The sequence below is a fragment of the Electrona antarctica genome (assembly GCF_951216825.1).
Source record: "Electrona antarctica genome assembly, chromosome: 7".
Classification (NCBI taxonomy): domain Eukaryota; kingdom Metazoa; phylum Chordata; class Actinopteri; order Myctophiformes; family Myctophidae; genus Electrona; species Electrona antarctica.
The window spans coordinates 11837020-11852250 of record NC_136812.1 but is presented as its reverse complement, the minus strand read 5'-3'; the positions used below and the strand labels follow the sequence as shown (position 1 = coordinate 11852250).

At 43.4% G+C, this 15231-nt stretch overlaps 1 protein-coding gene across 2 annotated transcripts in view; it reads left to right on the top strand.

Moving 5' to 3' along the window:
• Positions 1-15231, top strand: part of bcar3 (BCAR3 adaptor protein, NSP family member) — a 132055-nt gene that overhangs the window by 41566 nt on the left and 75258 nt on the right. For both annotated transcript variants that reach the window (XR_013790364.1, XM_079505312.1), the window contains exon 3: positions 8642-8756. Coding sequence is in view for 1 of the 2 variants with exons in the window: in XM_079505312.1 (XP_079361438.1) it covers positions 8642-8756 (115 nt within the window). In the remaining variant the exon portion in view is untranslated. The remainder of the gene's footprint in view (positions 1-8641; positions 8757-15231) is intronic.

The window sequence follows — 15231 nt, the reverse complement described above, 5'->3', positions numbered from 1 at the left end:
TTCAATTCAATTCAATTCAGCTTTATTGGCATGAGAAAACAATGGGGATAGTATATACAGTTGGAGGGGGTACAGCATTTTGTAAACAGAGCTACGTCACATTGCATCGTTATATACATGTTATAACAGGATATAAAGCTTTTTTTGAAACAAATAGCAGCAATTCTTTGCAGTCACTTTGGGACAAATAGCAGCATTTCTTCCTCAGGACTATTTAAATAGTATACAGGAAAAACTCAGATTTAAGATCTGTTTAAAGGTAGCAGCTCTGTTTACACGTGCAAGGTCCAGCGGTCTAATTATAGTAGTCCTTAGGGTGGTTGTATTCCATTGGCTATCCTTCTTTTATCACAACATTTCACAAATCTTGCTGCTGTGTTTGCACATTGTTGTATTTCTCCCAATAGGTATGGGAGTTTTTTGTCATTGGTCATAGTTTCAAACTCATGTTTGTGTTGTGTGTGAGTAATCTGTGGGAAGTATGTGTCTCTGATGTCTTGGTATAGTGGGCAGGTGGTTAGAAAGTGTAGCTCTGTTTCCACCACATTTTGTGTGCAGTTATGGGTGCATAGTCTGTCTTCCCTTGGGAGCGGGGTCTGTCTGTGGCGGCCTTTCTCTATTGCAAGGCTGTGTTCACGGAGTCTGTACCTAGTCGATGCTTTCCTAAGTTTTGGGTCTTTTACCGTGTTCAGGTATTCAGCCAATGTATATTCTCTTTTTAGTGGTTTTGGGGTAGTCTCTTTCCAGTATGCCAGGTAGCTTTCTTATTGTTTTCTTATAATCTGGTTGAGTCCAATGGGTTTTCTGTCTGGTGGTTGTGCTTGCGTTTGTGTATATACAGTAGTTCCTGGACCAGCTGACTTGTAGGGTTTCTCCGTGATTGAGGGCTGTGTGTCATGGAATTTAAGTGCTCTTTTCTTTATTTTGATGATGAGTGGGTATCTCCCTAATTCTGCCCTGCAAGCATTGTTTGTTGTTTTTTGTTGGGTGCGGAGGATGGATTTGCAGAGTTCTGTGTGCAGACTGCAGAGTCTCAGTTTGGTGTTTATCCCATTTTTCGGGTTCTTGGTTGGTAAGGGGACCCCAGATCTCAAGTCAACATTACGGCACTGTGATCGCACTGAACGGCAGGTCACAAGAATCCACATTGAGTGGAGCGATGTCGTTTCTATGTTCATAGTGACATCCACATAATTAGATTTATTTTCATTTTGATAAAAAGCAGATAAATAGATTGAAAAATGACTGTTTGTGGGAGCTAATAGTTGTTGCCAGTGGTAGAAAGTAACTAAGTACAATTACGAAAGTACTGTATCTAAGTATATTCTTGAGGTATTTGTACTTTAATTGAGTATCTACCATTTTCCATTTTCGATGTATTATTTACCATTTTCTATACTTTTACTTCTACTCCAACTGCACTACATCTACTCCACTACATCTCAAATGTACTTTTACTCCACTATATTCATTTGAAAACTTTAGTTACTACAGTAGTTACTTTGTAGATTTTGATTATTATTATTATCACAAAACATACCTACTGTAACCACTTCAGCCAAAATAGCCGACCTACAAGCTCACAATGCGTCACATTGCGAAAGATTATTATACGTTTGAAAACTTTAAACGTGACATTCTGCACAATGAGTACTTTTAAGGTTGGTACTTTCAGTACAGTTTGAAGCCAACACTTGTGTACCTTTACTCAAGTAAATGTTGAATTCCAGACTTTTACTTGTAACAGTGTATTTCTATATTGCAGTATTTATATGATGTATATGATATAGTACTTTATTGTCAGTTCACACTGAAATTTGTCTTGTTGTATTGTAGAGCAGGGGTTCTCAACCCATGGGTCGCGACCCCTCGGGGGGTCGCCAAATTATTTTGGGGGGTCCCCAAATTATTTTGCAACTGAATGGCTGAAAAATGGAAATGAGGAGTTTACATATAGTACACATAGTACATGCATACACCTTCCCTAATGATTCTATCTGGTTTCAGTATTTATTTATGATGTATTGTATTGTCTCTATTATTAAGGTTATTGTAGCAGTCAATTTATATTGGGGGCCGGGAGGGGGCGGGGCGGGGGTCCCGAGACACTGCCAAAGCATCTCCGGGGGTCCCCGGCCAAAAACGTTGAGAACCCCTGTTGTAGAGGAAAGTAAAGCGTAAAGTAAAACATGTGAGTAGTTTTTCCACAACTGGTTGTTGCTGTATATCTCCCACCACAGCATAAGGACCAGGCAAAATATAGACTGCACAGACGGAAGTAGTTACCGTACCAACATTACACTAACCTCATTATGAATCGTACTCAGCCATTGGCCGGTCAAGAGAGATTTATTAGCCAATAAGACGTGAGTTATTTCAACCATTACTTCCTTCTAATGTTGTATACCCAGAATGCACTGGTGTTATTAAATAGAACCTAATGGACGAGCCAGAGCATAAATTGAGAGAACAAGACAGACGAGGGACACAGGAGGAGGGGTGCTGCTGGTAGAGACACAATGGGAGAGGCGAGACAGACATTCAGAAAGATAGAGGAGAGAGAGAGGGAGAGAGAGCACAAAACATTTATTGCTGCCATTTGTTTCAAAAGTTTATCCCAAGCTAACCTTTCCTACGTGTGTGTATATATAACTATTTCTGACAGCACAATTCCTATGGTTTTATTACTTTTATATGCTAGAGAGAGAGAGAGAGAGAGAGAGAGAGAGAGAGAGAGACAGAGAGAGAGCTTATAGGGAAAATAGAGAAAAGCTATTTTAAGTAAATGTATAATTCTCTCTTGCACGCACGCACAAGCGCATGCATGCGCACACGCACACACACACACACACACACACACACACACACACACACACACACACACACACACACACACACACACACACACACACACACACACACTAGTGACTAGTCTATATTGGGAACCCACACCCAACACATTCACTCTATTATTCTTTTCTGTTTTCTCTCTTTCTCTCATGCATAAAGGGCTTAACATAGCATGGCTAATGTCTCTCTTTCCCTGCAATAATGACATTATCCAGCTTAATGCCCCACTGCCTAGCCAGAAACAACACTCACACACTGGCAAAACCAACTCCACTAACTAGAGCAACTACCAGAGGAATGAACCATATAAAACTCAACCAACTCCACTAACTAGCGCAACTACCAGAGGAATGAACCTCCTGTATTATGTTCTATACAACTCAACCAACTCCACTAACTAGCGCAACTACCAGAGGAATTAACCTCCTGTATTATGTTCTATAAAACTCAACCAACTCTACTAACTATAGCCCAACTACCAGAGGAATGAACCTCCTGTATTATGTTCTATACAACTCAACCAACTCCACTAACTAGCCCAACTACCAGAGGAATGAACCTCCTGTATTATGTTCTATACAACTCAACCAACTCCACTAACTAGCCCAACTACCAGAGGAATGAGCCTCCTGTATTATGTTCTATACAACTCAACCAACTCCACTAACTAGCCCAACTACCAGAGGAATGAACCTCCTGTATTATGTTCTATAAAACTCAACCAACTCCACTAACTATAGCGCAACTACCAGAGGAATGAACCTCCTGTATTATGTTCTATAAAACTCAACCAACTCCACTAACTAGCGCAACTACCAGAGGAATGAACCTCCTGTATTATGTTCTATAAAACTCAACCAACTCCACTAACTAGCCCAACTACCAGAGGAATGAACCTCCTGTATTATGTTCTATAAAACTCAACCAACTCCACTAACTATAGCGCAACTACCAGAGGAATGAACCTCCTGTATTATGTTCTATAAAACTCAACCAACTCCACTAACTAGCGCAACTACCAGAGGAATGAACCTCCTGTATTATGTTCTATAAAACTCAACCAACTCCACTAACTAGCGCAACTACCATGATAGGAATGAACCTCCTTTATATATATCTCTGCTGTCGGGAAGAAACCTCTTAACTCCAAATTGTTAATTTTTCAGGAACTGAAAATTATGCATTTTTTTAGGAAATTAAGTATTTTGTATTTTCAAAACAAAGCAATATTGCCTCATCAAAGTTGGTGTTGTGAGTTCATATATTGTCAATTACTTGCATGAGAGGGGAAGCGGTGGTGGAGTTAGTTGCTTTAGCAGACATTTTGAGGGTCCAATGGAGTTAAGAGGTTTTGTCCAAAAGCGTTTTCTAATACTTTCCATTGGTTCAATATTTTTGAAACAACACACAGACGTAAAGGGTTGATTTATGCAAAAAAAAAGAATAATCAAAAACCTCAAAAATGAGTTAGGAGGTTTTCTCCCGACAGCAACGAATTATGTTCTAGTTCAGTGGTTAGAATCCAAAATAAAGTATATACGCACATTTCTAGAAATGTCTATGCTGAACCAAAAGATACGTACAGAGAAAAGGAAGATAGTCAGGTATGATACATACGTATACATCATACCTGACGAAGACCTGTTGTGGTCGAAAACGTTGTCTGTCCTTCAATACATTTTCCTGGGAGCTGGAAAACAGTGTGCGGACTATCTTCCTAGTTCAGTGGTTCCCCAACTTCTTAGCTCAAGACCCAAAAAAAGATAAATTAGATGTTTAAACCGGGATCCAACGTAAACTAGTGAAAATGCCCCGCTTCACGCCACTTCGTGAGCTTGTAGATCGGCTATTTTCACTACTCAAACATGTGTTTTCTGTTTTCTTTTAATGGAATTCTTTGATTTTTCTTTTATTTCTTCAAGAAATTACTCATTTTAAATTAATGATTTTATTTTTTTATTTTGTAATGTTTTGAAATAATAATAATTATAAACAAAATGTATACAGGAAACCCAAAAATAAAGGGACCCCTAAAAATGTGTCAGGGACCCACAAAGGGGTCCCGACCCAGTGTTTGGTAACCAGTGTTCTAGTCTGTTAGTTTTATTTTGGTCCAATTTAACAGAACTTTTATTTACTTTTTTGATTTTTCTCCGCTTATTGCGGAGAAAAATCTCTATTTTTCTTCTAAATTTTTCTTTTCTTTTATGGAATTCTTTGATTTTTTTCTTTTATTTCTTCAAGAAATTACTAATTTTAAATTAATGATTTTCTTTTTTTATTTTGTAATGTTTTGAAATAATAATAATTATAAACAAAATGTATCCAGGAAACACAAAAATAAAGGGACCCCTAAAAATGTGTCAGGACCCACAAAAGTGTCCCGACCCAGTGTTTGGTAACCGGTGTTCTAGTCTGTTAGTTAGTTTTATTTTGGTCCATTTAACAGAACTTTTATTTCCTGTTATATTTTTCTCCGCTTATTGCTCCCACAGGTTGTCTTTAGAACCCTGCCTGTAACTCTGCTGGCTCTAGACCCATTTTGACCTGACGTAAAAAAAAAAAATCTGTGCCGCATTTTTCCGATTTTTCAAAAATAGCAGACCTACAAGCTCGTAGCGCGCCACTCGGTGGCGCGCTATGAGCTTGTAGATCTGCTATTTTTCAATAGCTAAAGTATAACATAATGCTTAGTTAAAACACCAAAAGGGGTTCCTGCCCAGAATGTGTTAAAACAACTCTCAGCTAGATCAGCTACATCAGGTGTCCATGCATGGCGCTAAGTATGACAGATCACATTGTTGTTCACATCTGGATAGAAATAACATGTCAACTTTCATTGAACACAAAAATGATCAGGATTCAGGAGACAAAGAGAGAGAGATGGAGAGGGGGGGAGAGAGGGGGAGAGAGAGAGAGAGGGAGCGAGAGAGAGAGAGGGAGCGAGAGAGAGAGAGAGAGAGAGAGAGAGAGAGAGAGAGAGAGAGAGAGAGAGAGAGAGGGGAAAAGAGAGCAAGAGAATGAGGAAGCAAGAGAGAGAGAGACAGACCTATAACTCTATGAGACAGACACACACACACACACACACACACACACACACACACACACACAGACACACAGACACACACACACAAATGATTAAATTGCCGTGACAGTTCACATTATGTTATTATGGGAGTGAGCAACTGAAGCTTTGTAATTGTTAGGCATCATCTGTTTGAATTCATAAAGCCACACACACACACACACACACACACACACACACACACACACACACACACACACACACACACACACACACACACACACACACACACACACACACACACACACACACACACACACACGTTAGTTGTGTTAACATCAGCAGAACTAATGACTTGTGTCCTCTTTAACCAACCAACCTGTTATTACTGAGCTGTCTGGGCACGCTGACAGCAATTACTCTCTGTGTGCGTGCGTGCGTGCGTGCGTGCGTGCGTGCGCGCGACTTTGAATTTGATATTATTTGTCTTTTTTGTCTACTTGTTATTTTTTTGTCTATTTGTCTATCTCTGTATGCATACTATGCAAGTGTAGCTTTATTATGTACATTTTGATTGTGTATCTCACATTATTGTGATGTTGTTTGTGACGAGATAACCCTTTTAACACAAACGTGCGTGCGTGCGTGCGTGCGTGCGTGCGTGCGTGCGTGCGTGCGTGCGTGCGTGCGTGCGGGCGGGCGTGCGTGCGTGCGTGCGTGCGTGCGTGCGTGCGTGCGTGCGTGCGTGTGTGGGGGCTAAATAGAGAAGTGTTTGTAAGTGACTCAGAGAATTACTGTATTGTTGGGAAACCCAAACAACAGAGCTTTGGTTTGAACAGTGTCTCCACGAGAGTCCTAGGATGATGTGTTTATCATTTGCGTGCATGTGTGCGTGCGCGTGCGTGCGTGTGTGCATGTGTGCGTGCGTGCGTGTGCACGCACGTTCATGCGTGCGTGCGTGCGTGCAGACTCATGGAGCCCTATTACTGTATACTTGTGGGAAGTATCTTCATGTGGTCATTAGATTTAATTGATTCTGGTCAGTTCTCATTGTGAAACAGGTCAATTGTGGGATTAGTTGGTTAGTTCAGGTTAATGGGTACGGGCGAGACACGCATTAATTAGGATTAAAAGGTATGTCTGCCGTTCTGCATGTGCGTGCGTGCGTGCGTGCGTGCGTGCGTGCGTGCGTGCGTGCGTGCGTGCGTGCGTGCGTGTAGATGTGCACATAACATGAACCCTAGCATATCCTCCTTGGTATGTCATAATAGGCAAACATTCTTCAGAAATAGGTAACCAGCTGTCTGCGAAAGTAACAGAACTACAAGCTTACGGAAAAAAGAAAAAACACTTGGGGGAACCCGGTCAACGAGGCGAATAGGGTTTAAGCTGGTTGTGTGTGTGTGTGTGTGTGTGTGTGTGTGTGTGTGTGTGTGTGTGTGTGTGTGTGTGTGTGTGTGTGTGTGTGTGTGTGTGTGTGTGTGTGTGTGTGTGTGTGTGTGTGTGTGTGTGTGTGTGTGTGTGTGTGTGTGTGTGTGTGTGTGTGTGTGTGGAACGCGGTGGGGGTGATTTAATAACAGACGGAGAGGATGAGAGGAGGAGACGGCACACTTTGGGTGGAGAAGACAACAGAATGTCAGGGACAGTCGGATAAGGAGGGAGATAATGGGGAAATGAAGTCACTGACCTGGTGCCTTTCTGTCTGTCTCTCTGTCTCTCGCACTACTGTGCACACTAATTTAAGATAAGACAAGGTAAAAAGATAAGAAAAAATGCATTGTCACTAAAACTTACAGCGAGAATACTGTATATAAAATACGACGCACACACAGTAGCAGCAGGTTGTTGGGGTCATGACACATGCATTTTATTACGTCCCCGTGTTTCAGAATGGCCAGAGCAGTGCAGGGCACACGTGATTTAGTGTAACCATTCCGTCCTGCAGCGAGTGGGAATTTGAGTCTCCTGCAAGGGATGGCAACAGCTGGAATGACGAGTGAGGGGGTCGCGGGGTCATTTGCATTCCCGGTTTATAGTTTCTGGAGTTGCAGTTGTTTGTGTCCAAAGATAATATTGCTGTAAATCATTAAAATCAGTAGCGGTTTTGACCATTATTTGAAATATACCCTCGCGGCCCACCAGTGGTTCCCTGGCCCACAGGTTGAGAATCATTGGAGTAGACCCTGTTCAGGGTGTGTTTTCGCTGGAACACTACTTTAGCACCCCACACACACACCAGTTGGTAACCTATACACACCACTTTACAGTTCATAGTATCTGGCCTTGCCTATAGTCTCGCGTAGCCAGACAACTATTCTACAATCTCGGCCACAAAGCACATTCATGAACGGCACTTCCGCATATCCTCCACATACGGTGTATGACCGACCGGGCCACCTGAACTGGTGCACAAAGTTGTGCGCTCAATGGGCACAACATAGTGGGAATTGGGGAATTCTCCCAAATTCTCCCTAATAATAGATTCTGAATAACTTTGATTATCTCTTCTGGGGTGGTCCCCCCGCCAATATTTACAAGCGACTTTACAGAAAAACAAGCTAAAAAAAGTCACTTATAAATGAATAAGCAGACATGGCAACACTGGTTGTGAGTGTACGTATGTGACACACTCACCTCAGCCCACTGGGTGGTGAAGGCTGGATGACCTCAGCTTATGGGAAATTCTCTCTCTCTACCCCCCCCCCCCCCCCTCTCTCTTCCTCCCCCCCTCTCCCCCCTTCTCCCCCCCCCCCTCTCTCTCTCCAGGACCTGCTCCATCTCTCCGAGTACGAGCTGTTAGAGCTGGGAGTTCACAACCATCTTCACCGCCTGCATCTGCTCACCTCCCTTCACCTCCTGCAGGAGCGGGAGAGGAGGAGAGGTACGCACGCACGCATGCACGACACGCACACGTGCACGCACAGACACAAAGGTAGCATTAGTGTCATGTGTTGACAGGCTTATGTGGTGGGGGGGAACAATTCTATGTTGTCCCCAAACAACTACACACACACACACACACACACACACACACACACACACACACACACACACACACACACACACACACACACACACACACACACACACACACTCTGTGTCTCTTTCTCTCTCTCAAGCCTGTCAGCAAGTGAGAGAGGACTGGAGGCCTGAGGCCAGCAATCCTGCTGGGTTTAATCACTTGTAGAACCGTGTGTGTGTGAGTGTGTGAGTGTGTGCGAGCGTGCGTGCGTGCGTGCGTGCGTGCGTGCGTGCGTGCGTGCGTGCGTGCGTGCGTGCGTGCGTGCGTGCGTGCGTGCGTGCGTGCGTGCGTGCGTGCGTGCGTGTTTGTGTGTGTGTGTGACAAGTTGCAGCTAGTTTCCCATGCATTATATGGTGACTCCAACAGTTGCCCTGGTGACAGTTGGTGCGTTCAGCTCATCCCACCATGAAGACAGTGAAATGATCACGGTGAATGAATCCATGTTTCTTCATGTATGACGTCCAGTCGTTCACTGCAGTCTATTGGGCTTGAGTGGTTGAGAGGTTTTGTCTCTATACTTTAACCCATTTGGACCTGAGAACAGATTCTATAAAATGTCTTCTAAATCATGACAGTTTCCTGAAGAACTATATGTTTCTATGTCAGTGGTGCTCAAAGTTTTTCATGTCAAGCTAAAATGATATGCATTTGGCCTCAGAACTCCATGTGAAAATATATGTTGTTCCAGGGACCCTCCCAGAAGCAAAGGTTTGAGTTAAAAACGTTCGCTCTGAAAGAATATATATTCAAAGATTTGCGCCACATTTTCACGATTTTTCAAAAATAGCAGATCTACAAGCTGATCTGTAGATCTGTAGATCTGCTATTTTTCAATAGCTAAAGTATAACATAATGCTTAAAGGGTGGGAAGCAGGGACAAAGTAATTCCAAAGTATAGTAGCCACTAGATGAGCGCAATTTCACAATTTCGATGATGTCAAGCTGTGAACACAGTTCAGCTTTCACAACACGCCTCTGCTATTGACAATGTTCAGGTCACGATTGATTGATTGACATTTTTACTCACAGATTGGGTGCAGTTAGAACTTGGTACAGGTCAATACAAAAACTGCTATGAGGATAAAACCAGAAAAAGCACTAAGACTACATCAGGGTTCTCCATTTTCAATTAATCAGGAAACGATGACAGCTCAGTCATAATATATTCTGGTTTCGAGGGTGTTATTAGGCTGTAGTGTAAATCAATTAATATTCAGATCAACAGGAAAATCAACATAACACTTATAATGAATTAACATATGATCATATGGGGAGGCTCGGAGCTGTGTTCCCTATCAAATCTCGGTTGTTTTTTTCTTCGTATTTTCCCCCTTTTTTATCCCATGCATAGAACATCACTCCATTCGCGACTCCATACACTGCATGAAAACTAAACAGTATGCAGTCATGACGTGTCACTGTCAGTCTGTCACCTACACACACTTCTTCCTCTTAGCATTAGCTAAGGGCCACCAACATGCGTTGCATGTTGGTGGCCCTTTATCTCTAGATCCGCCTATTATTGCGAACGCAGTGATTGCGAACGCAGTGAGCACTAACTATGAGACCTAGCAGAACATGTCTGTGTGTCTGTGTGTCTGTGTGTGTCACGCTGTAACACCACCCGCCCGCCACCAGAGGGCGGAGCTGTATCACACACAAAACACACACACACACACACACACACACACACACACACACACACACACACACACACACACACACACACACACACACACACACAAAAACTTAACTTAAAAAAAAACTTAATTTAAAAAGAAAAAACGTACGCGTTTGTGCGTCTTACTTGTATGTATAGAGCCTTATAGTTGCATTTTCTAATTATCACAACTTTGTCATAATTAAACTGAGACAAAGTAGATGCCAGCGTGATACTCTGCCTTTAAAACACCAAAAGGGGTTCCTGCCCAGAAACACAAGTGTTGGTATTGTTGGGGGATTACATCTGATAGGATTGCTGTTGATCAGATTACACAATTGCAGCTACAATCCACTGCAAAGCAGCTCAAGTAGATATTCTATGAGACATTTGTTCTGTTCCTTCCTCTACACATTGTTTTTGAAAAGATAGGCCACAAGCTTCCATCGTGGATTCGCATACATTAATATAATCAAGAGAATATTTAAATATGGGTGGCTGTCACAATAGCGAAGTAAACCCAAAATGATTTAAATCAAGAAACTTGAGTCTGCGGCACCACCAGCATGGTTTCCTCGCTGGAATAGCGTTCTATGCGTTTATCTGCACCATGTCGATACCAATTAGCATAACGCCAGCATAGCCTGGATCTTACCAACACCCAAAACACATCCATGACTAAACAGCGTCTCAGACGGGGACGCGCTTTATGGTAATACATTTTCAGTGAGAGGCGGGCGATTCATTTGGACACGTGGAGAAGTTGAGGAGGTGTTGACGCGAGCAAGCGTGGTCCTGTGAAATTGCTGCACGTCGTGTGCTCGTTTGTGCACGTGTCCGCGGGTGACTAGACATGGATTGTGGTGAGCTTTGTTTTTTTCCTTCGCGCTACACGGCCCGCGGCCCTCATGTGTAGAGACGTGTCGCAGATCCAAGCAACAACCCCTGTGTCAATCGGACTTAATGTCTGAAACGGCCTTAATTCAGGGCGCGTTCTACACGTTGCGCCCACATAATGTGCCCTGTAGTGCAGATAGCAAAATTGACATGGACAAGATGCCGTTAAAATAATGCCATTAGTCCAGTCCTGCTTCTCCTCAAAGTGGCAATATAGCGTTTTGAAAACGAACTCTTTACACTTACAGTAACCATCAGCCAACCCTAACAGTACAGTTTGCTATACAGTATAGTAGCTGTGAGCTGTTCATCATCACTCTATCCCTCTTCCTGGTTGATGGAAACAGACTCCGTGGGAAACCCCAGAGGCTGTCAAATAATATCGATTATTATTTGACTAAATCTTTGCCACAAAGAAACCTGATAACATGTCTGCTATACAGCTGGTTATTTATTTGGAGAATAGAAGTGAATCTAGTTTTGACACATTCCTCGTGTCATCTTGGGACTGTAGGGCTGCAGGTTGAGATGAGAGCTGTCTGAAGCTCTGCTGTGGTATTATCTGTCTGTTGGCAGTCTGCCAGCCCTATCATTACCACAGAGGTGCCATTTGTTCAGCTAATGGCATCCTTGGAACACACAAACACACGTGCCATATGCACTCACTGGCACCGCACACGCACAGCGTGTTAAAAAAAACACCTTTTGACCTAGATAAATGCATTTCAATGACAAAGTTTTCTGCAGTATCATGATTCATGTGCGCAAGCACACACTCAAACGCATTCACGCACGAATGCACGCACACACACACTATTCCAGGCAGATTTTATTGTAATCATATTACTTTATGTTGCCAATTGCCATACAGCCGTATACAGCCACAGTATATGATTAAGTGGGACAAGAAGAATGTGTGTGTGCGTGTGCGTGTGCGTGTGCGTGTGCGTGTGCGTGTGTGTGTGTGTGTGTGTGTGTGTGTGTGTGTGTGTGTGTGTGTGTGTGTGTGCGTGTGTGCACGCGCAATGGACTGGAGGTCATCCAATATTCATTTTTCAAGATATCGATTGTGATATTTTAGAGAACAGGAAGCCAGATATAAACTCCCTCTCTCCCTCTCTCCCTATCTCCCGCGCTCTCTCTCTCCCGCTCTCTCCCTCTCTCTCTCTCTCTCTCTCTCTCTCATTCCAATATTGATCATTAATGTAAATGGTAAATGGATTGGATTTATATATAGCACTTTTCTCTAAAGCGCTTTACATTATAATGTAAAGCGCTTTTCCCCAAAGCGCTTTACATTATAGTGTACTTAACATTCACACACCAACCTGCTCATCGGGAGCAGTTAGGGGTAGCCACACATTGGTTGATATAAAACAAGTGTTTCCACCTAGTACGTAAGTACGTCAGCAGTTAAATCTGTGTGGGAAAATGAGTTGGGGATTCAAATGTCCGATAATGAGCCTACTGTAAGACAGCCTTGAGGAAGTTAATGCTTGCTCTATCATCTCTAGACATGGCCTAATTCACTTTCCACCCAGACACAGACCCCACTATTCAAAACCAAAGATTTATAGATTTAGGCTACTTATGGCTACTGTGCTTAAGTACAATTTTGAAATATTTGTACTTTACTTGAGTAATTCCAATTTTCCAATAGTTTTACTTCTACAGCACTACATTTCCTTTTGTCCACCCACCCGTCTTCCAGTCAGTGCGTGTGTAGCCTCGCAGTGGCCAGACGTGATTCTGACGGTGCAAAACAAAAATTGCCCTTGTGTGAAAAGGGCTCCTGGGGTAGCCTGGCTAATAAGCCAGACCGAATCAGCCGTTGGCAAAAAAGAAATTGCCTGCTGGCGGATTGCGGTCTGGAGAGGCTCAATTGTACGCCCATTTCCTACACCAGAGAATTGGTGTGGCCAATCGGGACACGGTATGCAATATGGGCGGGCTTTGGTATAGTGACATTCAATGCTTGAGACCTTTGACTGACAGTACCTCTAACTAATTGCGTCAAAGAGAAAATGTTTGAACCCACCCCCCGGGAAACAAGATCCATACACAGCATCTCCAGACTCAAATACCACACAACAGTGTGATTTGAGTCTGGCTTATTACCACACAACAGTGTGATTTGAGTCTGGCTTATTAGCCAGGCTACTCCTGGGGCCCTTCATTGGCTGTTGATTTTGTTAAATTTAGGTTAAAAAGATGATAAAAACACGGAAAAACACGAAAATGTTGTGCGCATGCACGCTATTGGGGGCCCTGCAAATATTACCGGCCCAGGGGCCCTCGTGTCGGTTAATCCGTCCCTGGGCCAGTCTAGTGCGTGTGGAGGTGCGTGATTGCGTGCGTGCCATGGGAGTGTTTGCATGCGTCCGAGGCGAGCGTGCGTGCCATGGGAGTGTTTGCATGCGTCCGAGGCCAGCGTGCGTGTTTGAAGGAGTGCGTAGCAGGTGGTCTGTCTCATGCAGAAGTTTTGTTTTCTTGTTTGTGTCCCTAGTGGACAACAACGTTGCCATGGCAACCGAATACCTCAGTGGTCAACTGGGATTTACAGACCAAAGATGTTTGTTGTATGTTGTACTCGTATTTCTTTACATAAGTAAAAGTAGCAATACCACCATGTCGAAATACTGTTATGTTTGTTACTTGAGTAAATGTACAGAAGTGGAGGCATCAGAAGATACTTACTGTAAGTACCAAACTAGTAACTACACTTAAATAGTAACTTGATGATGATGCGTGATTTGTAGTAGGTACAAGATTCGAGTCTGAGATGTAGTGAAGTATAAGGTATTGAAACATGGAAATAGCGAAGTAAAAGTATCTCAAAATTCTCAAGTACTGTACAGCAGTACTTGAGTAAATGTACTTATAGTTACTTTCCACCATTGCATGTGTGTCACTGCTATTGTATTCTTCCTAGCCGCCTTTCTTCCTGTTGGATGTTTGTGGTGTGGTAAAGTGTTTGAAGGCCACCATACAGTGAGTGACCTGACCTGCAGGTCAGACTGGGAGCTCAGTGGGCTAAGGTGGACCATACCATAGCTAGCATTCATGACACAGCAGGGTCAACTCAACAGCCTCTCCAATGACCTTCACCGCTCTGCCTATATACTCTTACATAGACGGGCTTAGAGGAGCATGCTTGTGGCTGAAAGGTTGCCGGTCGATCTGATCCCACGGCCGGCCGGACCTGCAGGAAAAATCACACCCGTGTGAACTGAGTGGTGCAACTCCCCTCACCCCTCTCATTCACGGGAATGTGAATGAGCAGCACGTCTCCCTCCCTCGATGAGCTCTATGCCCACACGCCTTTTTGGAAAGAACTGGGCCCCGGCCTTCCCTCTACTTCCTTCACAGGTGATGATACTCCGACGGTACTAATGAAGGCTCTGTTGGCCCTTCTGGTCAAACAGAGTCAGGGTGCTGCTGTTGTGCATGTTGGCTCACTGGAAACACTCTCTGCTGCTACACCAGTGGGTCTCAAAGTGTCTTTGTAGGGGTGTGTAACTCTGAGGGTGTAGGCCTACAAAGAGAGTGTACAAATGGAACCAAATGGCTCCACGTAAACATTTGGTTCCATTTGTACACTCTCAGAGTTATGGGGGTCCTTTAGTATCATCATTAACACCTGTGAACTGTGAAGGAAGTAAGGAAGGGGCCCGGAAGTAGGAATCGTTATTCTGTGTGCATAGAGCCAGATGTTGAGCCAGCAAGACACTAACTGAGCCCCAACAGCAGTATTAAAACTGTGGTTGTTGTGGCTGA